Here is a 26,287-nt window from a genome sequence, read left to right on the forward strand (position 1 = left end):
CTTAAACAACGAAGCGGCTAATTTATGGATTTTTCCTGGGTTTTTCCCGGTTTCACAAACTTCAAGCCAAAAAACTGAACCCCATAACATTAGACCAATGAAATTTCCGAACGGAAACGAAAAAAAAACGCACCTCACCTGTGTGATAAACTCCCGAGAGAAATACAGTGGTACCTTGAGCTATGAGTTTAATTCGTTCCGTGGACGAGCTCGTATCTCAATTTGCTCGCACATCAAATCAGTTTTCCATATTGAAAATACTTAAAATGGCATTAATCCATTCCAACCCTCAAAATGACCCCGTTTTTATGTTTCATGTTATTAAATTGGAAAATACATTTCTAAATAAATTTTTTTGTATAAAAACATAATAGAAAGAGTATGTAAAGATATAATAAGGTTTTATTCAGTGTATTTTCCTTGGAAATGAGACGACTTGAGCTAACGAAAACGCCGGTGGGGTGTGTGTGTGTTTTTTACTATCACTCCTGTACACTACCTATCCCTAAACTTTAACATTGTTACTTTTTCTTCTTTGCTTATCTTAATTTTCGTCACAATCTTCGCTTTCTGGCTTCGCTTCGCCATCTAGCAGCGGCGTCTCGAGCTCGTATCTCAAGTTTTTGGTTGCGTAACAAAGCTAAAAAATCGACTGAGTGACCGCTCGTACCTCGGAAAACTCGTACGTAAATGCACTCGTAGGTCAAGGTACCACTGTAGTTGTGAAAGGAGGGGGAAGACAGTGAACAATGACTTACTTGGTCGGCTGCTGTTTAGATACAAGCCGTTGTAGCGCGTTGAGTCTGGGTGAAGGGAGAGCTCACTAAAACTCCAGTTGCATATAAGCACAGACAGGTTTCCAAAACTCATGCTTTATTCATTTTTCTTGGCAACAGCGTTATGGGTTAGTCAAAAAAAATTAGAAATGAGCATCAGAAAATGAAAAAGGACATAATCCTCAATCTCCACACACGCAGTAATACCGGGAGAATGCAGTGCCAGGCTTTTCCCAAAATACCGCTATGCTCCTAATAGAAGCACAACATTATATCACCTGCTTCCCGTGGGCTCACCACCTGCAGGAGGGACCGTAAGGGATGGTGCTGTGAGGATTGGGCAGCAGTCGAAGGCGGGGACCTGCTTAGACTGCTGCCCCCGCGACCCGAATTACGGATAAGCGGGAGAAAATGAATGAATATATCACCTGTTACACCGTGTGTAACGTGTCTTTTATTAAAGCCTGTGTAAAGTACATTAGTGTAGACACCTGCAGCTTATAGACAGGTGCGGCTTAATTATGTTCAAAATAAAAATATTTGTAAAATTCAGTGGGTGCGGCTTATATATGGGTGCGCTTTATAGTCCGGAAATTACGGTAGTCACTTTTAGACCACAAGTCTTTATGGTCCTTAAAAGTGAAGTAGAGGATCTAAGTGTGGCTTTTAAATTCAGAATCGATGGCTTTGACTATGTTGTGTATGTAAGTTCTGAGACTATGAGATGTTTTAAGTGTGGAGAGGAGGAGCACATTAGAAGTTCCTGTCGTGTACAGACCGCGGATAACAGCGCTCACGTAGTGGCTGATGAAAAGGCTGGAGATACTGTTCTCACTGGTTTTGCTGAATGTGATTAGACTGGAGATACTGTTCTCACTGGTTCTGCTAAATAGGATCAGGCTGGAGATACTGTTTTCACTGGTTCGGCTGAATGTGATCAGGCTGGAGATACTGTTCTCACTGGTTCTGCTGAATGTGATCAGGCTGGAGATACTGTTTTCACTGGTTCTGCTGAATGGGATCAGGCTGGAGATACTGTTCTCACTGGTTCGGCTGAATGTGATCAGGCTGGAGATACTGTTCTCACTGGTTCAGCTAAATGGGATCAGGCTGGAGATACTGTTCTCACTGGTTCTGCTGAATGTGATCAGGCTGGAGATACTGTTCTCACTGGTTCGGCTGAATGTGATCAGGCTGGAGATACTGTTCTCACTGGTTCAGCTGAATGGGATCAGGCTGGAGATACTGTTCTCACTGGTTCGGCTGAATGGGATCAGGCTGGAGATACTGTTCTCACTGGTTCAGCTGAATGGGATCAGGCTGGAGATACTGTTCTCACTGGTTCGGCTGAATGGGATCAGGCTGGAGATACTGTTCTCACTGGTTCTGCTGAATGTGATCAGGCTGGAGATACTGTTCTCACTGGTTCGGCTGAATGGGATCAGGCTGGAGATACTGTTCTCACTGGTTCTGCTGAATGGGATCAGGCTGGAGATACTGTTCTCACTGGTTTTGCTGAATGTGATTAGACTGGAGATACTGTTCTCACTGGTTCTGCTAAATAGGATCAGGCTGGAGATACTGTTCTCACTGGTTCTGCTGAATGGGATCAGGCTGGAGATACTGTTCTCACTGGTTCTGCTGAATGGGATCAGGCTGGAGATACTGTTCTCACTGGTTCAGCTGAATGTGATCAGGCTGGAGATACTGTTCTCACTGGTTCTGCTGAATGTGATCAGGCTGGAGATACTGTTCTCACTGGTTCGGCTGAATGTGATCAGGCTGGAGATACTGTTCTCACTGGTTTTGCTGAATGTGATTAGGTTGGAGATACTGTTCTCACTGATTTTGCTGAATGTGATCAGGTTGGAGATAATGTTCTCACTGGTTCTGCTGAATGGGATCAGGCTGGAGATACTGTTCTCACTGGTTCTGCTGAATGGGATCAGGCTGGAGATACTGTTCACACTGGTTCAGCTAAATGTGATTAGGCTGGAGATACTGTTCTCACTGGTTTTTCTGAATGGGATCAGACTGGAGATACTGTTCTCACTGGTTCTGCTGAATGGGATCAGGCTGGAGATAATGTTCTCACTGGTTCTGCTGAATGGGATCAGGCTGGAGATACTGTTCTCACTGGTTCGGCTGAATGGGATCAGGCTGGAGATACTGTTCTCACTGGTTCGGCTGAATGGGATCAGGCTGGAGATACTGTTCTCACTGGTTCGGCTGAATGGGATCAGGCTGGAGATACTGTTCTCACTGGTTCGGCTGAATGGGATCAGGCTGGAGATACTGTTCTCACTGGTTCGGCTGAATGGGATCAGGTTGGAGATACTGTTCTCACTGCTTCTGCTGAATGGGATCAGGTTGGAGATACTGTTCTCACTGGTTCTGCTGAATGGGATCAGGCTGGAGATACTGTTCTCACTGGTTTTGCTGAATGGGATCAGACTGGAGATACTGTTCTCACTGGTTCAGATGAATGTGATCAGGCTGGAGATACTGTTCTCACTGGTTCTGCTGAATGTGATCAGGCTGGAGATACTGTTCTCACTGGTTCGGCTACATGTGATCAGGCTGGAGATACTGTTCTCACTGGTTCTGCTGAATGTGATCAGGCTGGAGATACTGTTCTCACTGGTTCTGCTGAATTTGATCAGGCTGGAGATACTGTTCTCACTGGTTTTGCTGAATGGGATCAGGCTGGAGATACTGTTCTCACTGGTTCTGCTGAATAGGATCAGGCTGGAGATACTGTTCTCACTGGTTTTGCTGAATGTGATCAGGCTGGAGATACTGTTCTCACTGGTTTTGCTGAATGTGATCAGGCTGGAGATACTGTTTTCACTGGTTCGGCTGAATGTGATCAGGCTGGAGATACTGTTCTCAATGGTTCAGCTAAATGTGATCAGGCTGGAGATACTGTTTTCACTGGTTCGGCTGAATGTGATCAGGCTGGAGATACTGTTCTCACTGGTTCAGCTGAATGTGATTAGACTGGAGATACTGTTCTCACTGGTTCTGCTAAATAGGATCAGGCTGGAGATACTGTTCTCACTGGTTCTGCTGAATGTGATCAGGCTGGAGATACTGTTCTCACTGGTTCGGCTGAATGTGATCAGGCTGGAGATACTGTTCTCACTGGTTCTGCTGAATGTGGTCAGGCTGGAGATACTGTTTTCACTGGTTCTGCTGAATGGGATCAGGCTGGAGATACTGTTCTTACTGGTTCAGCTAAATGGGATCAGGCTGGAGATACTGTTCTCACTGGTTCTGCTGAATGTGATCAGGCTGGAGATACTGTTCTCACTGGTTCGGCTGAATGGGATCAGGCTGGAGATACTGTTCTCACTGGTTCTGCTGAATGGGATCAGGCTGGAGATACTGTTCTCACTGGTTTTGCTGAATGTGATTAGACTGGAGATACTGTTCTCACTGGTTCTGCTAAATAGGATCAGGCTGGAGATACTGTTCTCACTGGTTCTGCTGAATGGGATCAGGCTGGAGATACTGTTCTCACTGGTTCTGCTGAATGGGATCAGGCTGGAGATACTGTTCTCACTGGTTCTGCTGAATGGGATCAGGCTGGAGATACTGTTCTCACTGGTTCTGCTGAATGTGATCAGGCTGGAGATACTGTTCTCACTGGTTCGGCTGAATGTGATCAGGCTTGAGATACTGTTCTCACTGGTTTTGCTGAATGTGATTAGGTTGGAGATACTGTTCTCACTGATTTTGCTGAATGTGATCAGGTTGGAGATAATGTTCTCACTGGTTCTGCTGAATGGGATCAGGCTGGAGATACTGTTCTCACTGGTTCTGCTGAATGGGATCAGGCTGGAGATACTGTTCACACTGGTTCAGCTAAATGTGATTAGGCTGGAGATACTGTTCTCACTGGTTTTGCTGAATGGGATCAGACTGGAGATACTGTTCTCACTGGTTCTGCTGAATGGGATCAGACTGGAGATACTGTTCTCACTGGTTTGGCTGAATGGGATCAGACTGGAGATACTGTTCTCACTGGTTCTGCTGAATGGGATCAGGCTGGAGATACTGTTCTCACTGGTTCTGCTGAATGGGATCAGGCTGGAGATACTGTTCTCACTGGTTCTGCTGAATGGGATCAGGCTGGAGATACTGTTCTCACTGGTTCGGCTGAATGGGATCAGGCTGGAGATACTGTTCTCACTGGTTCGGCTGAATGGGATCAGGCTGGAGATACTGTTCTCACTGGTTCGGCTGAATGGGATCAGGCTGGAGATACTGTTCTCACTGGTTCGGCTGAATGGGATCAGGCTGGAGATACTGTTCTCACTGGTTCGGCTGAATTTGATCAGGCTGGAGATACTGTTCTCACTGGTTCGGCTGAATGGGATCAGGTTGGAGATACTGTTCTCACTGCTTCTGCTGAATGGGATCAGGTTGGAGATACTGTTCTCACTGGTTCTGCTGAATGGGATCAGGCTGGAGATACTGTTCTCACTGGTTTTGCTGAATGGGATCAGACTGGAGATACTGTTCTCACTGGTTCAGATGAATGTGATCAGGCTGGAGATACTGTTCTCACTGGTTCTGCTGAATGTGATCAGGCTGAAGATACTGTTCTCACTGGTTCGGCTGAATGTGATCAGGCTGGAGATACTGTTCTCACTGAATTGGATCAGGCTGGAGATACTGTTCTCACTGGTTCTGCTGAATGTGATCAGGCTGGAGATACTGTTCTCACTGGTTCGACTGAATGGGATCAGGCTGGAGATATTGTTCTCACTGGTTCGGCTGAATGTGATCAGGCTGGAGATACTTTTCTCACTGGTTCGGCTGAATGTGATCAGGCTGGAGATACTGTTCTCACTGGTTCGGCTGAATGGGATCAGGCTGGAGATACTGTTCCCACTGGTTCAGCTGAATGGGATCAGGCTGAAGAGACTGTGCTCACTGGTTCGGCTGAATGGGATCAGGCTGGAGATACTGTTCTCACTGGTTCAGCTGAATGTGATCAGGCTGGAGATAATGTTCTCACTGGTTCGGCTGAATGGGATCAGGCTGAAGATAATGTTCTCACTGGTTCGGCTGAATGGGATCAGGCTGAAGGTGCATCTATTGCGCCAGAGGAAGGAGTGATGCCGGGTGGAGAACCCGAGGTGACAGAGGGGGACACAGTAATAGATACTGTCAAAGCAGCTATACGGGTGAGTGAAGAAGAAATGAATCCAGATTATGTGAGTGATGACGCACTGTTTAAAACACCTCCTGTTAAGAGAAAAAGGAATAAAGTAAAGATGAGGAATGAAAAGTTAAAACAATGGTCTGAAACACAAGCTGATGAAGGTGAAAATGATGAAAGTCCTGTTGAAGATTGTGACAGTGAAAGTCTGGACAATAAGAGCAGAAGGAAGACATGCAGTGACTATTCTTTTGATAAAGTCAAATCTTTTTTACAAAGAATAAAAAAGATGAAAAATACTGATGGATGGAAAGAGAAATGGTATAGGGTTGATTCTGAAGGAAGAGTACAGTAAAAGTGTAGTGGAGGTGAAGAGAGTTTCTGATAGGGTGATGAATGTGAAGCTGGAAGTTGAAGGGATGATGATAAATGTCATCAGTGCCTATGCTCCACAAGTTGGCTGTGAGATGGAGAAGAAGGAATGATTCTGGAGTGAATTAGATGAAGTGTTAGATGGTGTACCTAGGAAAGAACGATTGGTGATTGGGGCAGACTTTATTGGGCATGTTGGTGAAGGGAACAGAGGTGATGAGGAGGTGATGGGTAGGTATGGATTTAAGGAGAGGAATGTGGAAGGGCAGATGGTGGTAGATTTTGCTAAAAGGATGGATATGGCACTGTTGAACACTTATTTTAGGAAGAAGGAGGATCATAGGGTGACGTATAAGAGTGGAGGAAGGTGCACACAAGTGGACTATGTTCTATGCAGGAGATGCAACCTGAAGGAGATTGTAGACTGTAAGGTGTTGGCAGGGGACAGTGTAGCTAGACAGCATCGGATGTTGGTCTGTAGGATGGTTTTGGAGGTGAAGAAGAAGAGGAGGAGAGTGAGGAATGAAAGAAGAATAAGATGGTGGAAACTGAAGGAGGAAGAGTGTAGTGTGAGGTTCAGGGAAGAGGTCAGACAGAGGCTCGGTGGTGGTGAAGAGGTGCTGGATGATTGGGAAACTACTGCAGGAGTGATGAGGGAGGCAGCTAGAAAAGTACTTGGTGTGTCATCTGGAAATAGAAAGCAAGACAAGGAGATGTGGTGGTGGAATGAGGAAGTGCAGGAGAGCATAAGGAGAAAGAGGTTGGCAAAACAGATGAGATGAGAAAAGTAGACAGGAGAACAAGGAGATGTGGCAGCAGGTAAAGAGGGATGTGGCGAAAGCCAAGTAAAGGCATACGAGGAGCTGTATGAGAGGTTGGACACTAAGGAAGGAGAAAAGGATTTATACCGATTGGCCAGGCAGAGAGACCGAGCTGGGAAGGATGTGCTGCAAGTTAGAGCAATAAAGGATGCAGATGGAAATGTGTTGACTAGTGAGGAGAGTGTGTTGAGAAGGTGGATGGAGTATTTTGAGCAGCTGATGAATGAGGAAAATCAGAGAGAGAGAAGGTTGGATGGTGAAGAGATGGTGAAGAAGGAAGTGGATAGGATTAGTAAGGAGGAAGTGAGAGCAGCGATTAAGAGGATGAAGAGTGGAAAGTCGGTTGGACCAGATGACATACCTGTAGAAGCATGGAGATGTTTAGGAGAGATGGCAGTGGAGTTTTTAACCAGATTGTTCAACAAGATTTTGGAAGGTGAGAGGATGCCTGAGGAATGGAGAAGGAGTGTGCTGGTACCGATCTTTAAGCATAAGGGAGATGTGCAGACCTGCAGTAACTACAGGGGAATTAAGTTGATCAGTCACACCATGAAGTTATGGGAAAGAGTAGTGGAAGCCAGGCTGAGAGAAGAGGTGTCCATCTTTGAGCAACAGTATGGTTTCATGCTGAGGAAGAGCACCACAGATGCCTTATTTGCTTTGAGAATGTTGATGGAGAAGTATAGAGAAGGACAGAACGAATTGCATTGTGTATTTGTGGATTTAGAGAAAGCGTACGACAGAGTGCCGAAAGAGGAGTTGTGGTATTGTATGAGGAAGTCAAGTGTGTCAGAGAAGTATGTGAGGGTGGTGCAGGACATGTATGAGGACAGTGTGACAGCAGTGAAGTGTGCAGTAGGAACGACAGACTGGTTCAGGGTGAGGGTTGGACTACATCAAGGATCGGCCCTGAGCCCTTTCCTGTTTGCAGTGGTTATGGACAGGTTGACGGACGAGGTCAGACAGGAGTCTCCCTGTACTATGATGTTTGCGGATGATATTGTGATTTGTGGTGAGAGTAGTGAGCAGGTTGAGAAGAGCCTGGAGAGGTAGAGGTACGCGTGGGAGAGAAGGAGAATGAAAGTCAGTAGGAGTAAGACAGAGTACATGTGTGTGAATGAGAGGGAGGGCAGTGGAGTGGTGCGGTTGCAGGGAGAAGAGGTGGAGAAGGTGGAGGAGTTCAGGTATCTGGGGTCAACAGTGCAAAGTAATGGAGAGCGTGTTAGAGAAGTAAAGAAAAGAGTGCAGGCAGGGTGGAGTGGGTGGAGAAGAGTGATAGCAGGAGTGATTTGTGATAGTAGGGTATCTGCGAGAATAAAAGGGAAAGTTTATAGGACTGTAGTGAGACCTGCGATGTTGTATGGATTAGAGACAGTGGCATTGAGTAGAAGACAGGAGGTGGAGCTGGAGGTAGCAGAGCTGAATATGTTAAGGTTTTTGTTGGGAGTGACGACGATGAACAAGATTAGAAATGAGTTTATTAGAGGGATAGAGCATGTAGGATGTTTTGGTGACAAGGTGAGGGAGGCGAGATTGAGATGGTTTGGACATGTGCAGAGGAGGGACATGAATTAAATTGGTAGAAGAATGCTGAGGATGGAGCCACCAGGATGGAGGAAAAGAGGAAGGCCAAGGAGGAGGTTCATGGATGTGGTGAGGGAAGACATGCAGGTATTAGGTGTGAAAGAGGCAGATGTAGAGGACAGGGTGGTATGGAGACGGATGATCCGCTGTGGCGCCCCCTAATGGGAGCAGCCGAAAGAAGAAGTGCAGGTTACAGATTCTTTTCCTGATCACAAAATGTTTGTTGATTCTGTTGGGATGTTAATGAGAAGTGAGGGTGAAGAAAAGTTCACCGTTCAGGAAATATATAGGTTAAGGAAAATTCCTGCTAAATGAAGATCAGAACTTCAGGCAGAGGATGGGGTTTGAAACAATGTCGTTTTCTCTGCCTTCACATGCTGAAATTTGTCTTGTGTGTAGTCCTTCTCTCATTCTTCTTTATGAGTGTGCTGAGAATAGGCTCTCTTAATATGAATGCTGCACAAGATGCTTATAAAAGGGCATTGTTATTTAAATTATGAAGACAGAAAAGAATTGATGTGATGTTTATTCAGGAGACGCACAGTGATGTTTTAAATGAAATGAATTGGAGGAAAGAAGGGGAGGGGATGGTGGTGTGCTCTCACATCAGCTCTTCTAGAGGAGGGGGAGCTGTGCTTTTTGCTGCACATTTCACTCCTGTCTCTTTTGAGGTGAAGCAAGAAAATGCTGGTAGACTGATATTTGTACATGCACAGTTTGAAAAATGTAATGTGGGTTTATTAATGTATAATTAATATGAAAATGAAAATTAAATTAAAATGAAATGAAATCAAAGAAAAAGAGTTTTATAAATGTAAAACAATGGTGGGATGTTGGAAAAGTTTAAATTAAGTTATTATGTCAAAAGTACACTTTCAATGTCTCTAAAAATATTACACAAAAAATAAAAGAACTTGAAGAGGAAATTGTAGCGGTGAAATTGTAACAGTTTTGGAGTCTACTGGAGAACAAAATAGTGTTGATGTTCTCAAGTCCAAAAGGATGTTTCTTGCAGACCTGTTAGGCGTGAAGGCAAAAGGTGCATTGTTCAGGACACGCTACAACAATTGAACATAAATGGATGCTCCATCTAAATTATTTTTTCATTTGGAAAGAAAGAATGGCCAGAGTAGAGACATTCACTCATTGTGATCAGAGAATGGGCAGGAGCTTACAGTGCTGTCTGAAATAAAACAAAGGGCTGGAAGGTTCTAGAAGGATCTGTATGGGAGTGAATATAGAGAAGATGAGGAAATGTCAGTCAGTTTTTATCAAGCTTTATCAAAGCTTCCAAAAAAGTCAAAGGAGGCACTGGAGAAGCCTTTGTGTGCACAAGAGCTATGGAAGCCATTGTAGATTATGGAGAGTGGAAAAGCTCCAGGACAGACGAGGTTGTGACTCTCTGGAACGCTTTACTCCTTAGCAATTATACCATTATTAAACATATGACGGTCTAATATAGAAGACCTCCTGTTACCTCATGTTAATCTGCAACATCAGATATCAGCTTATGCTGATAATGTAATGATGGTCAATGGGCAGAATGATATAAATACTCGAGTAAAAATCATTCAAGAGTTTGGAAATGTATCTGCTGCTAAAATAAGTTGGACTAAGAGTGATGCCTTAATTTGTTGGAAAATGGGAGAAGGTGCCAGTGTTATTACCTGGTGGTTAACATGGAAAAAAGGAGGTCTTAAATATCTAGGAGTGTTTATTGGAGATGCTGTCACACGAGAAAATAACTGGTTTGGGCTGGTTGAAAAAATAGAGGGTAGGTTAAAAAAAATGTAAGTGGATTCATTGACAACTTTCCTTTAGAGGACGTGTTTTAATAATGAACAATTTGGCTGCTTCAACATTGTTGCACAGATTGGTGTTTGTAGACCCTCCTTCCGGTCTGCTTTCCAGATTACAAGCAACGCTGGTGGACTTTTTTTGGGATCGGCTTCACTGGGTCCCTCAAAGAGTACTTTTCTTGCCTGTGGAAGGAGGTGGTTAAGGTCTGGTGCATCTGTTTAGTAGACCTAGATCTAGTTTGGAGGAAAGTGGTTCAGAACATATTACAGAGGACCGATGGACTTGGACTTGAAAGTACTCTGGTATTTACGGATCACAAACAATTGTGGGGACGTTTCAGTTTGATCAGGGTTTGTAAAACAGAGTCATTGTTTTGGTTGCTTGAGGAGTCTTTGGTTAAAGGATCTCACTTTGACCTATCATATGAGTGTTTGCCAGGTCTTTCATTAAGACTTTGTGGCTCTGGTATGGTAAAGTTAAGGAACTTCATTGATGTGTCTGGGCCTCATTTAAGTGATGATCTTGCACTGGCTACCATTTTAGGTCAGAGGTCCTCACGCCAAACTGAATTTATCTTAAAACTCTGGAAAAAAAGATTAACAGAGAAAGAACCAATTATTTTACAAAACTTTGCTGATGGAAGTCTGATTCCAGATATAAATGATCCCTTTCTCAAAATCACCATTTCTCCTGATTTAAGAGGTATGTGTAGCACACTGCTGGATATAGAAGGTCTAAAAGAGATGGATCTGAGTTTAGCTGAAGGAAAAGAGCTGTAGAAGTGTTTTGTCAGAATGTTTCAGAATGGAATCAATCTTTCACTTACACACACTTACTCTCTCTTTCTCTCACACACCCACACACACACACACACACACACACACACACACACACACACACACATGCGCACATAAAAGAAACAGACTTGTTCTTGTCAATATTTAGTTTATTTATCTGAATTCTCTCATTTACACAATCTTTTGTATATATTTCTGCTATCATCCATCCATCCATCCATCCATCCATCCATCCATCCATCCATCCATCCATCCATCCATCCATCCATCCATCCATCCATCCACACAGCCATCCATCCATCCATCCATCCATCCATCCATCCATCCATCCATACCACTCATTTCAAAACACACAGGATGTGTAAAGTGTAGAAACTGAGAAAGTGTGTGTCATTGTGTATCTGCAGGTTGTGTAAGTGTGGAGTATCAGATGAAGGCTGTGCTGCTCTCGCTTCAGCTCTGAGATCAAACCCCTCACACACGAGAGAACTGGATCTGACTGAGAATAAAGTAGGAGACTCAGGAGTGAAGTGTCTCTCTGCTGTACTGGAGAATCCTCACTGTAAACTGGAGATACTGAGGTAAGATCATCTCTCTGAGAGTCACATGACCTGCTCCTCAGTAACACACATTCTCTAATAGTGAGACTGAAGCAGAGCTTTTAGGTTCAGCATCAATGTTCTGAGGAGGAAGTTTATAGTTGTATTTTTTACTTTTGTTTGTTAGTTTAAATTAGTGTTGATTTAATTTTTATCTTTTTATAATCATGACTTTTTATTGACTTTTGTATTGTTTTAGTTTCTAATATCTAATAAATGTAGAAAAGTGTTAATATAAATGTGAATGTGACGAGGCAGAATAATGAAGAAAGAGAAGATGATCTAATATCTAACAAGCTACAAAAATCCCTCAGTGTAGAATTGATCTGTTGTGACTTTTATTGCAGCTCAAAAGTCCAATTAAACCTGCAGCATTAAATCTGTATTTCCAGTAGATTAACACCTGAAAATACTGTCTGGAGCTGAAGAACCTACAGCTTCTTTTACTTCACATTCAGATTTCAAAGATCTCACTTTACATGTTTTTCCTTTTCTCTTTCTTGGTCAGTGATGAGTGTGATGGTCAGTGATGTGAGTGTAATGGTCAGTGATGTGAGTGTGATGGTCAGTGGTGTGAGTGTAATGGTCAGTGGTGTGAGTGTGATGGTCAGTGGTGTGAGTGTGATGGTCAGTGATGTGAGTGTGTGATGGTCAGTGGTGTGAGTGTGATGGTCAGTGGTGTGAGTGTAATGGTCAGTGGTGTGAGTGTGATGGTCAGTGGTGTGAGTGTGATGGTCAGTGATGTGAGTGTGATGGTCAGTGATGTGAGTGTGATGGTCAGTGATGTGAGTGTGATGGTCAGTGATGTGAGTGTGATGGTCAGTGGTGTGAGTGTGATGGTCAGTGGTGTGAGTGTGATGGTCAGTGATGTGAGTGTGATGGTCAGTGATGTGAGTGTGATGGTCAGTGATGTGAGTGTGATGGTCAGTGGTGTGAGTGTGATGGTCAGTGATGTGAGTGTGTATGAATGATATGGATGTGTTTAAATGTGTGTGGTGTTGGGAGAATGCTTTGTGCCCTGTTACAGAAGGAGAACTAAACTTTACACAAGAACTGAACTGATCACTCATATGTTACTCAATTATGAAACTCTTAAAGCATATTTATTTTATTTATTCAATTTTTTAAGTCACCCTGAATTTTATGATATGTGACTTGTGTAAATAAAGTTTTGTAAAAGTCAAAAAAATCTCCCTCCCTCTCACTGCCTCCCTCCCTCTTTCCTTTTCTTTCTCCTCCATCCCTCTATCCCTCCATCTCTCTCCCTCCCTCTCTCCCTCCTGCTCTCTCTCTCTCTCTCTCTCTCTCTCTCTCTCTCTCTCTCTCTCTCTCTCTCTCTCTCTCTCTTTTTCTAGTGGAAAGAACACAAAGGATGTGTAATGTGTAAAAACTGAGAGAGTGAAGTGTGTGTCATTGTGTATCTGCAGGTTGTGTGATTGTGGAGTATCAGATGAAGGCTGTGCTGCTCTCGCTTCAGCTCTGAGATCAAACCCCTCACACCTGAGAGATCTGAATCTGTCTGTGAATAAAGTAGGAGACTCAGGAGTGAAGTGTCTCTCTGATCTGAAGGATGATGAACGTTACAAACTACAGACACTGAATTGAGTAATAATCTGTTTTATATAAACACTGAAACTGATGTAATTAGTGTTATTTACTACATCAGCGTTATTTACTACATCAGCGTTATTTACTACATCAGTGTTATTTACTACATTAGTGTTATTTACTACATTAGTGTTATTTACTACATTAGTGTCATTTACTACATCGGTGTCATTTACTACATCAGCGTTATTTACTACATTAGTGTTATTTACTACATCAGTGTCATTTACTACATTAGTGTTATTTACTACATCAGCGTCATTTACTACATCAGTGTCATTTACTACATCAGCGTTATTTACTACATCAGTGTTATTTACTACATTAGCGTCATTTACTACATCAGTGTTATTTACTACATCAGTGTTATTTACTACATCAGTGTTATTTACTACATCAGCGTTATTTACTACATCAGTGTTATTTACTACATCAGCGTTATTTACTACATCAGCGTTATTTACTACATTAGTGTTATTTACTACATCAGTGTCATTTACTACATCAGAGTTATTTACTCCATCAGTGTCATTTACTACATCAGCGTCATTTACTACATCAGCGTTATTTACTACATCACCTTCATTTACTACATCAGCGTTATTTACTACATCAGTGTTATTTACTACATCAGTGTTATTTACTACATCAGCGTTATTTACTACATCAGCGTTATTTACTACATCAGCGTCATTTACTACATCAGCGTTATTTACTACATCAGCGTTATTTACTACATCACCTTCATTTACTACATCAGCGTTATTTACTACATTAGCGTTATTTACTACATTAGCATTATTTACTACATCAGCGTTATTTACTACATTAGCGTTATTTACTACATCAGCGTTATTTACTACATCACCTTCATTTACTACATCAGCGTTATTTACTACATTAGCGTTATTTACTACATTAGCGTTATTTACTACATTAGTGTTATTTACTACATTAGTGTTATTTACTACATCAGTGTTATTTACTACATTAGCGTTATTTACTACATCAGCGTTATTTACTACATTAGTGTTATTTACTACATCAGCGTTATTTACTACATTAGTGTTATTTACTACATCAGTGTTATTTACTACATCAGCGTTATTTACTACATCAGCGTTATTTACTACATCAGTGTCATTTACTACATCAGCGTTATTTACTACATCACCTTCATTTACTACATCAGCGTTATTTACTACATCAGCGTTATTTACTACATCAGTGTTATTTACTACATTAGTGTTATTTACTACATCAGTGTCATTTACTACATCAGCGTTATTTACTAAATTAGTGTTATTTACTACATCAGTGTCATTTACTACATCAGTGTCATTTACTACATCAGTGTCATTTACTACATCAGTGTCATTTACTACATCAGTGTCATTTACTACATCAGCGTTATTTACTACATTAGTGTTATTTACTACATCAGTGTTATTTACTACATCAGTGTTATTTACTACATCAGCGTTATTTACTACATCAGCGTTATTTACTACATTAGTGTTATTTACTACATCAGTGTCATTTACTACATTAGCGTTATTTACTACATCAGTGTTATTTACTACATCAGCGTTATTTACTACATCAGCGTTATTTACTACATTAGTGTTATTTACTACATCAGCGTCATTTACTACATCAGCGTTATTTACTACATCACCGTCATTTACTACATCAGTGTTATTTACTACATTAGTGTTATTTACTACATCAGTGTTATTTACTACATTAGTGTTATTTACTACATTAGTGTTATTTACTACATCAGTGTCATTTACTACATCAGTGTTATTTACTACATCAGTGTTATTTACTACATCAGCGTTATTTACTACATCAGTGTTATTTACTACATCAGTGTCATTTACTACATCAGCGTCATTTACTACATTAGTGTTATTTACTACATCAGCGTTATTTACTACATTAGTGTTATTTACTACATCAGTGTTATTTACTACATCAGTGTTATTTACTACATCAGCGTCATTTACTACAGTAGTGTTATTTACTACAGCAGTGCCATTTACTACATTAGTGTTATTTACTACATCAGTGTTATTTACTACATCAGCGTTATTTACTACATTAGCGTTATTTACTACATCAGTGTTATTTACTACATCAGCGTCATTTACTACATCAGCGTCATTTACTACATCAGCGTTATTTACTACATCACCTTCATTTACTACATCAGCGTTATTTACTACATTAGAGTTATTTACTACATTAGTGTTATTTACTACATCAGTGTTATTTACTACATTAGTGTTATTTACTACATCAGTGTCATTTACTACATCAGCGTCATTTACTACATTAGCGTCATTTACTACATCAGCGTCATTTACTACATCAGCGTCATTTACTACATCAGTGTTATTTACTACATCAGCGTCATTTACTACATCAGCGTCATTTACTACATCAGCGTTATTTACTACATCACCTTCATTTACTACATCAGCGTTATTTACTACATTAGAGTTATTTACTACATTAGTGTTATTTACTACATTAGTGTTATTTACTACATCAGCGTCATTTACTACATCAGTGTCATTTACTACATCAGCGTTATTTACTACATCAGTGTCATTTACTACATCAGCGTTATTTACTACATCAGTGTTATTTACTACATCACCTTCATTTACTACATCAGCGTTATTTACTACATTAGCGTTATTTACTACATTAGCGTTATTTACTACATTAGCGTTATTTACTACATCAGTGTCATTTACTACATCAGCGTTATTTACTACATCACCTTCATTTACTACATCAGCGTTATTTACTACATTAGCGTTATTTACTACATTAGTGTTATTTACTACATTAGTGTTATTTACTACATTAGCGTTATTTACTACATCAGCGTTATTTACTACATTAGTGTTATTTACTACATCAGCGTTATTTACTACATTAGCGTTATTTACTACATCAGCGTTATTTACTACATCAGCGTTATTTACTACATCACCTTCATTTACTACATCAGCGTTATTTACTACATCAGCGTTATTTACTACATCAGCGTTATTTACTACATTAGTGTTATTTACTACATCAGTGTCATTTACTACATCAGCGTTATTTACTACATTAGTGTTATTTACTACATCAGTGTCATTTACTACATTAGTGTTATTTACTACATCAGTGTCATTTACTACATCAGTGTCATTTACTACATCAGTGTCATTTACTACATCAGCGTTATTTACTACATTAGTGTTATTTACTACATCAGTGTCATTTACTACATCAGCGTTATTTACTACATCAGTGTTATTTACTACATCAGAGTTATTTACTACATCAGTGTCATTTACTACATCAGCGTCATTTACTACATCAGCGTTATTTACTACATCACCTTCATTTACTACATCAGTGTTATTTACTACATTAGAGTTATTTACTACATCAGTGTTATTTACTACATCAGTGTCATTTACTACATCAGTGTCATTTACTACATCAGTGTTATTTACTACATCAGCGTTATTTACTACATTAGTGTTATTTACTACATCAGTGTCATTTACTACATCAGCGTCATTTACTACATTAGTGTTATTTACTACATCAGCGTTATTTACTACATTAGTGTTATTTACTACATCAGTGTTATTTACTACATCAGCGTCATTTACTACAGTAGTGTTATTTACTACAGCAGTGTTATTTACTACATTAGTTATTTACTACATCAGTATCATTTACTACATTAGTGTTATTTACTACATCAGCGTTATTTACTACATCAGCGTTATTTACTACATTAATGTTATTTACTACATCAGCGTTATTTACTACATCAGTGTTATTTACTACATCAGCGTCATTTGCTACATCAGCGTCATTTACTACATCAGCGTTATTTACTACATCACCTTCATTTACTACATCAGCGTTATTTACTACATTAGAGTTATTTACTACATTAGTGTTATTTACTACATCAGTGTTATTTACTACATCAGTGTTATTTACTACATCATTGTCATTTACTACATTAGCGTCATTTACTACATCAGCGTCATTTACTACATCAGTGTCATTTACTACATCAGTGTTATTTACTACATCAGCGTTATTTACTACATTAGTGTTATTTACTACATCAGCGTTATTTACTACATCAGTGTCATTTACTACATCAGTGTCATTTACTACATTAGCGTCATTTACTACATCAGTGTCATTTACTACATCAGTGTCATTTACTACATCAGTGTCATTTACTACATTAGTGTTATTTACTACATCAGTGTTATTTACTACATCAGCGTTATTTACTACATTAGTGTTATTTACTACATCAGTGTCATTTACTACATTAGCGTCATTTACTACATCAGTGTTATTTACTACATCAGTGTTATTTACTACATCAGCGTTATTTACTACATCAGAGTTATTTACTACATCAGCGTCATTTACTACATCAGCGTTATTTACTACATCACCTTCATTTACTACATCAGCGTTATTTACTACATTAGCGTTATTTACTACTACATCAGCGTTATTTACTACATTAGTGTTATTTACTACATTAGTGTTATTTACTACATCAGTGTTATTTACTACATCAGTGTCATTTACTACATCAGCGTTATTTACTACATTAGTGTTATTTACTACATCAGTGTCATTTACTACATCAGCGTTATTTACTACATCAGCATCATTTACTACATTAGCGTCATTTACTACATTAGCGTCATTTACTACATTAGCCTTATTTACTACATTAGCCTTATTTACTACATCAGCGTTATTTACTCCATTAGTGTTATTTAGCACATTATGTTTATACTACATTAGTGTTTTTTTACTCCATTAGCGTTATTTCTTCATTAGCATTATTTACTACATCACCTTCATTTACTACATCAGCGTTATTTACTACATTAGCGTTATTTACTACATCAGCGTTATTTACTCCATTAGTGTTATTTAGCACATTATGTTTATACTACATTAGTGTTTTTTTACTCCATTAGCGTTATTTCTTCATTAGCATTATTTACTACATTAGCGTTACTTAACACATTAGTGTTATTTACTACATCAGCGTTATTTACTCCATTAGTGTTATTTAGCACATTATGTTTATACTACATTAGTGTTATTTACTACATTAGTGTTATTTATTAGTTGATGATCATCTTTTATTCCACACAAATACCATTCCTGTAAAATTCCCCTCAGCTTGTTTTTAAAGTCTGCACTTTAATATCCATGTAGAACAAGAGAGAAGCTCCACAGCAGTGATCTTTATTAAAAGCAGCAAAAACTCTTGTGTATCTTCTCACTAAATGAGAAGATACACAAGAGTTTTTGCTACTTTTAGCAGGTAATATATATTTACCTGCTGCTGATCATCAAACACCACCTTCTAGTTTTCTGTTACTGATTCACTTCTTTCTCTTCTAGTGTTTACTGGTGATGAACAATTGTGTGTGAAGACTCCAGTGTTCCTGTATTTCCGTGTCTGCAAACCGAGAACACGTTTATCTACAGGATCTGAGGAGTTGATGTGAAAAAGCCCAGAGCAGAAGGAGTCCAAATCACATGTATTACTTTGTCCTTTAGTTAGTATTTAATAGAGTTTCTATCTTTATGCTACAGGATCAGACCCAATCCATTCTTTATTTTCTCTCTGATCTGATATCCATTTCTTACTAGTATCAGGTGATCAACCCAGTATGGGATCAGTGCCATCTTTAGTGCCTGCATACACACACACACACACACACACACACACACACACACACACACACCTGGATGTATATAATATGTATATGATGTATTATATAATATTTCTTACAAAAATCACCCATAAATCTATAATCATCTTCATCTATATATATACAGCTCAAATACCATATTGCTTAGCGTTCTGCCTTCCGTAGCGAAGCACGGGTACTTTAAACTAGTTTTATATAAAGTATAGAAGAAAAATAAATGGAGTTTTATTTACTTTTCTTTCTTTCTACACCACTTTTTGGAAATTTCCCCACTGTTAGATTTTTATCATGCCCAAACGAAACTTAATTCATGGAGAGATTTTCCATACGATCTGCGAGACCCGTAATGTCTTTTCTGATCAGGGAAGAATCACATCGCACACAGAATGTAGCAAATGTTTCTCTTCGGGTTTATTGTAGGTGGCAGACACGTATATATACACAGGATGATACAGTCCACACACACACGAACACACACACACATATTGGGGAGAAAGGCTGAACTAAAGTCGTTTTCCTGTTTAGATAAGAGGATATACTACTTGGAGATGTGTGAGCACAGATAAGACTCTCTGTTTACCTTACATACTAACCTCGTAAATATCCGATAGACACTGAACGGACAAGGAATGTGTGTGAGATAGTGTGAAAACAGTTTTAACACTAACAATGGCCACTTTAAATCATTTATGATTTAGCATCACACACCAAAAACATAGGATGTTCATCCTGGGAACAGAACCTGTGACATAAACTGCAAATTAAAAGATAAAGAAAAACAAAAACATACAGATTCCATTTCATTCATTCCCAACATGCAAATAATCCTTCATCATCACCACTCCAATCGAGGCCTTTATGGCCTGTCTTACCATCGCCATCAAACATGGCAACATACATAGTACAATTCCAACAATCAATACAAGAATCATTCCTAAAACAAAATAGTGTTCAACACTCGTAAACAAATTCTTAATCTTTTCCAAAAAAAACCCTTTGTTCAGCAGGTGTTTCACGTTCTCCAAGACGTCGAGAGGCTTCAGTGATGTTTTTCAGTGCTTGTTCGATGATATGACCATCAGCATCATTATCGGGTATATAGGTACAACAGGTAGAACCTACAACAGCACATACTCCACCTTGTATAGCAGTGAGTTGATCTAAAACTAGCCGATTTTGAAGGGCAGTTAATCTCAAACCTCGAAGTTCCACTCTAATTCTTTGCATCATAGCTGTGGTGGCGTTCATGAAAGAGATTAACTCATACCGGGTTACCTCAACTTCTATCATCAGATTAACCACACCAACAGATGGAAAAAGATTCAAAAAACTTTTCTGCACTTTTCCAAAGACGATGTTCCTTAGGGACAGGGTTATCTCTAGATATTGAACTAAATGTTGATCTTTCTTCTAAACTCCTTTTAGGCCTTCTATGACTTGTAATAGGCCTTACAATTAAGGCAGCATCTTGTAGCTGAATCAGTGCACACACTCCAGACCAGTCGCTTGGGAGAGCTGTATACACCGTATGTCCGCATATCCAATACCAATCTTTAACAGCCAGTGTTCCCTGTGAACCTGGTATGCGCTCAAACGTACAGTTACTCTGGCAATTAGCCAATATCCTGGCAAAGGTTATATGCCCTGCCAGAGCCTGCCTTTCATTTTTTTGGACAGATATACAAACACGGCAGTCCCTATTAGAATAATTAAGGGGTCGAGTTTCCGTAGTATTACAGTAAACTGACGGAATGGTTCCTAAAGCTTTACTTCCACTACTTCGGGAAACACAAGAAAAATGCTTAGGTATTTGGAGTACAATGCCTAGACTAACAGGTGGCACAGAATTAAAACTAAGAGTTACATTTATCTGGCTATAGTTTATTGAACAAGGAAGATGGAGACTAGTGGAATTAGAAGCACCTTGGAGCACTTTACATGGACACTGCCAGACAGAGTCAGGACTGCTCATTGAAGACACACACTTCGATTCATCAGTGGAACTAGGTCCGATAGCAACAACTGGAAGCTCATGTGTGCTGTGAGGGATAAGTGTACATACATAACAATCTCCCATCCCACTCACAGATTTAGCAGTGTGATTAGCTAGTCTCCACCACATGTTGGTTGCATATGCATGAGGTGGATCCGGATGCTCTAGCCAAGTCTCTTCTCCTTGCAGACGTGGGGCTCCCTGAATAAAGTATTCAGAGGGGTTAAACAACATTAGAAGTGTAATTACAACTATGCACATATTGTTATAGAATTTAGACCTAGAGCGGGTATCAGGGTAAGCTAAACAAACAGTCAATTGAGTCAGATCTTCACCCCGGAGGTGGCCCCCTTTCTACTATAAAGAAAGGATCTTTCCGTTGGCTCTCATCTGTTTCAGCCCTGAACACTCACGTAGGGCTTCTTAGGCCAACAGACCAATTAGTGCACAGATTAAGTGGGTGCTGTTTTGATCCTGCTTGCGTGTATCCACTGTGGCTGATAATCAGTCAGAACTCCAGTTCTGGTCACACCTAGAACAGTCGCTGTACTCAGATACTTCAGCTCACCGACCTTGGTAGGCTTCAGACTTCTTATCAGGACCTGCTGATTAGGCACTGTTAGGTTTTCATTTCTCTCCGTCATGTTTATGTGCAATATGTTGTTGTCATCCATTAAAGATTACTACAAATATAACTTCTTAAATTTGTTTTATTTTCTGTTTACGTCTCAATGCACTGGTATAACATCAGTGCACGAGGGAGCAGCGCCAGGTTCACTTGACTCAAAATCAAAATAAAAGTCCCATCAATTAACACATGCGCACAATGAACTCTTACACATATTTGGGTATACAACGGTCTCGTAATCTGACATAAAAAAAATATAATAATAATAATAATAATAGTAAACAACATAATATAACACAACTGATGAGAACATAACTCAACACCCCCACTTGTTCTCATCATCTTAAGCCATGTATAATGACATCACAAATAATTATATCCCAAACAGAAAACATTTGAACTTTAGAATTTTAATTTTTGATACAGATTTTGTCAAAACGTCTGCCACCATGTCTTCAGTTGGGCAGTACACAATATGTATTTTTCTTTCACTGACAGCATCACGGATAAAATGATATTTCACATCAATATGCTTAGATCTAGATCTATTGACTGGATTTCTACTCAGTGCAATGGCCCCCTGATTATTACCATACATCGTGGTGCAAGTGTAAACACTACTGTTCATGCCATTTAGCAGTTGAGTTGAGTACATGCTTTCCTGAGTAGTGTTTGCTAGACCAATGTATTCAGCTTCACAGGTCGACAGTGCCACTGTCGGCTGTTTCTTAGACTTCCATGAAATAACAGGGCCTTGTTCTGTCAGGCTGAAACAGTATCCTGAAGTGCTACGCCTATCTTCTTCAGAAGATGCCCAGTCAGAATCACTGAATGCTATTAGACTTAAAGTCTTGTCTGTTTTCTTGAAACAAAGCTCGTAGTCAGCTGTACCTTTTAGGTATCTCAGGACATGTTTAGCAGCTACTAAGTCATGTATTTTAGGCTTTGCAAGGGTTTGTGACAGTTTACTGACTATCCAGCTAATGTCTGGTCTGGTACAGGTCATTGCATAGATCAAGCTTCCAACAAGTTCACGGTATTCCTTGGAGTTCTCAATCTCATTGTTGTTTTCTCCCTCATTCTTATCACATTCCACTTTTAATTCACTTGGGGTAGCTCTTGGTTTACAGTTTGACATTCCAAACCTCTCAAGTATTTTGAGAATGTACCCTTTTTGATTCATTTTAATTTCTCCCTCTTTTTGCTCAAACTGAATCCCCAAAAAATAAGATATTTTCCCAAGATCCTTCATGTTAATTTGGACTTCATTTTTTCTTTAAAACTGTTGAGCTGATCTTCACTGCTTGCTGTAATTATCAAATCATCTACCCAGAAGATCACTATGATTGTCTCATTTTCAATCTGTTTTCTATACACACAGTGATCAGACTGATTTCTTTCAAAGTTGTTTTGTTCAAGATGATCATTTAAAAGTTCGTACCAGTTCCTTCCAGACTGTTTTAGACCATACAGAGTTTTTTAACTTGTATACTACCTTGTCTCCTATGCTAGATGTTTCTTTAAAACCTTCTGGTTGTTCTAAGTATATGTCTTCCTCTATTGGAGCATGCAGATATGCTGTTTTGACGTCCATCTGATGAACAAAAAAAATCATTCTGAGCGGCTATCTGCATTAATGCCCGTACAGAGGTGAGATTTGCTGTAGGAGCAAATGTCTCATGGTAATCTATGCCTTGTATCCTTTTGCAACATACCTAGCCTTGAAGATTTTTCTTCCTTCTGCATTTTCTTTAAGGGCATATACCCATCTTCCCCCTATTGTCTTTCTGCCCTCTGGTAGAGTTGTCAATTCAAACGTGTCATTTTCTATAAGTGACTCCATCTCTTCCTTCATAGCATGTTCCCATCCGGTAGCATCAGGTGATATAAGGGCTTCTCTATAGGTTTGGGGAACTCCACACACTGCCCTGTAACAATAATCGACACTCACATTGGTTACATCGTCTTTAAAGTCTGTCAGGTAATCTTGTAAATACTTTGGGGCTCTCTTTTCTCTTTTTGAGTGATAATGTTTTTGACTAGCATTGTCTGTTGGACCTGTATTGCTTTTGTTTGTTTTCTGTTTCTACTTTTTCCATAGTTTCATTATGTTCTGACACCTCTGTGTTGTCTTTATCTATACTCTCCATTTTTCCATCTAGGCCCTGGTTCTCTGTGCTTTCCTCACTTCTGGGGCATCGCCGCTGTTCTCACTATCCTGTGTCCTGTCTGTGTAGCTTTGGATTTCTAAGTAATCTTCATCGGTTTGTGTCTGTTGTTCAACACTGCTCTTCCTAATGAATTTCACCAATCTATGTTTTGACACATTTCTTGTCTGTGGATTGTATATCAGATAAGCTGGGCTATTTTTACCATACCCCACAAATATTCCCTTTTCACATCTAGGGTCCAATTTCTTTTGATTGTGTTTGTACGCATAGCATTCTGATCCAAAAACCCACATTTTAGAAAGGTCTGGCTTTCTTCCTGTCAACATGAAAAGTGGAGTATTCTTAATTCTATCATTATAGCATCTGTTTCGAATATGAGTAGCCGTTTGGACAGCATAAGGCCACAGAATCTTTGGTAATCCCTTCTCTATTAGTAGACACCTTCCCATTTCAAAGATGGTTCGCCATTGTCTTGAGAGTACGGGGATGATGTATCATGTCTTATACCCTTTTTTCGTAAAAGTGACTGAAATGCATTGCCTGTGTATTCTGTACCATTGTCTGATCTTATGCATTTGACTCTACCGTATGGTGCACAGTCTGCAAGGAACTTCTCTGTCGCTAGAGTAGTGTCACTCTTGTTCTTAAGGAAGTAAACAGATTTTACCCCTGAAAAATCATCTGTAAATGAAATTGCATACTTATATCCATCTTGAGAAATTGGTTCAATGGGACCTGCTAAGTCAGTGTGTACTAACTCTAGGGCCTCGCCAGCTTTTGTGTCAGTTTTCCTATTTCTGCTGTTGATGAACTTTCCCTCAGCACAAACGTTACAGTCTAGTTTGGTATTACCTGTGATTTTCATACCCTCTACCTCTTCAGGTAATTTCAACACATCACTAACATTACAATGACCAACCCAGCCATTAGGGGGGCACAAGCCAGTGTACTCTTAGTGCCGGTCCCAAGCCCGGGTAAATGGGGAGGGTTGCGTTAGGAAGGGCATCCAGCGTAAAACATGTGCCAAATCAAATATGCGGATCACAAATGAGAATTTCATACCGGATCGGTCGAGGCCCGGGTTAACAACGACCGCCACAGGTATCGTTAGCCGACAGGGTACCGGTGGAAATTGGGCTACTGTTGGCCGAAGGAGGAGAAGGAGAGGAGGAAGGCGTCTACAGAGACGGCAGGAAAAGGAGCAGTGTAGGAGAGTAGAGGTTCGGGTTGGTACTTTAAATGTTGGTACTATGACGGGTAAAGGGAGAGAGATAGCTGATATGATGGAGAGGAGAAAGGTAGATGTGTTGTGTGTTCAGGAGACCAAGTGGAAAGGGAGTAAGGCCAGGAACATTGGAGGTGGGTTTAAACTGTTTTATCATGGTGTGGATGGGAAGAGAAATGGTGTAGGGGTGATTCTGAAGGAAGCGTACAGTAAGAGTGTAGTGGAGGTGAAGAGAGTTTCTGATAGGGTGATGATCGTGAAGGTGGAGGTTGAAGGGATGATGATAAATGTCATCAGTGCATATGCTCCACAAGTTGGCTGTGAGATGGAGGAGAAAGAAAGATTCTGGAGTGAATTAGATGAAGTGGTAGATGGCGTACCTAGGAAAGAACGATTGGTGATTGGGGCAGACTTTAATGGGCATGTAGGTGAAGGGAACAGAGGTGATGAGGAGGTGATGGGTAGGAATGGTTTTAAGGAGAGGAATGTGGAAGGGCAGATGGTGGTAGATTTTGCTAAAAGGATGGAAATGGCAGTGGTGAACACGTATTTTAAGAAGAAGGAGGATCATAGGGTGACGTATAAGAGTGGAGGAAGGTGCACACAGGTGGATTATCTTCTGTGTAGGAGATGCAACCTGAAGGAGATTGGAGACTGTAAAGTGTTGGCGGGGGACAGTGTAGCTAGACAGCATCGGATGGTGGTCTGTAGGATGGTTTTGGAGGCGAAGAAGAAGAGGAGGAAAGTAAGGTTTGAAAGAAGAATAAGATGGTGGAAACTGAAGGAGGAAGAGTGTAGTGTGAGGTTCAGGGAAGAGGTCAGACAGGGGCTTGGTGGTGGTGAAGAGGTGCCGGATGATTGGGCAACTACTGCAGGAGTGATGAGGGAGGCAGCTAGAAAAGTACTTGGTGTGACATCTGGAAATAGAAAGCAAGACAAGGAGACGTGGTGGTG

The 26,287-nt window shown here is 40.1% G+C and overlaps 1 protein-coding gene and 1 long non-coding RNA gene across 2 annotated transcripts in view; one reads left to right on the forward strand and one right to left on the reverse strand.

Annotated features, from left to right (window-relative positions):
• The window catches only part of LOC310738041 (uncharacterized protein), a 924,051-nt gene extending 910,499 nt beyond the window's left edge, over nt 1-13,552 (forward strand). Inside the window, exons 37-38 of the mRNA XM_083562839.1 lie at nt 11,728-11,901; nt 13,347-13,552. Of these exons, the coding sequence (XP_083418965.1) occupies nt 11,728-11,901; nt 13,347-13,524 (352 nt within the window). The 3' untranslated portion in view covers nt 13,525-13,552. The remainder of the gene's footprint in view (nt 1-11,727; nt 11,902-13,346) is intronic.
• Nucleotides 13,553-19,138: 5,586 nt separating this feature from the next.
• On the reverse strand, nt 19,139-20,561 carry LOC310738289. Its single transcript, XR_014537006.1, has 2 exons — nt 19,332-20,561; nt 19,139-19,299 (listed from the first exon to the last, which is right to left on the reverse strand). It is a non-coding gene; the product is annotated as an uncharacterized lncRNA (long non-coding RNA).
• Between the last annotated feature and the right edge of the window lie 5,726 nt (nt 20,562-26,287).

This window comes from Silurus aristotelis (genome assembly GCF_946808225.1).
Source record: "Silurus aristotelis genome assembly, chromosome: 15".
In the NCBI taxonomy this organism is placed as follows: domain Eukaryota; kingdom Metazoa; phylum Chordata; class Actinopteri; order Siluriformes; family Siluridae; genus Silurus; species Silurus aristotelis.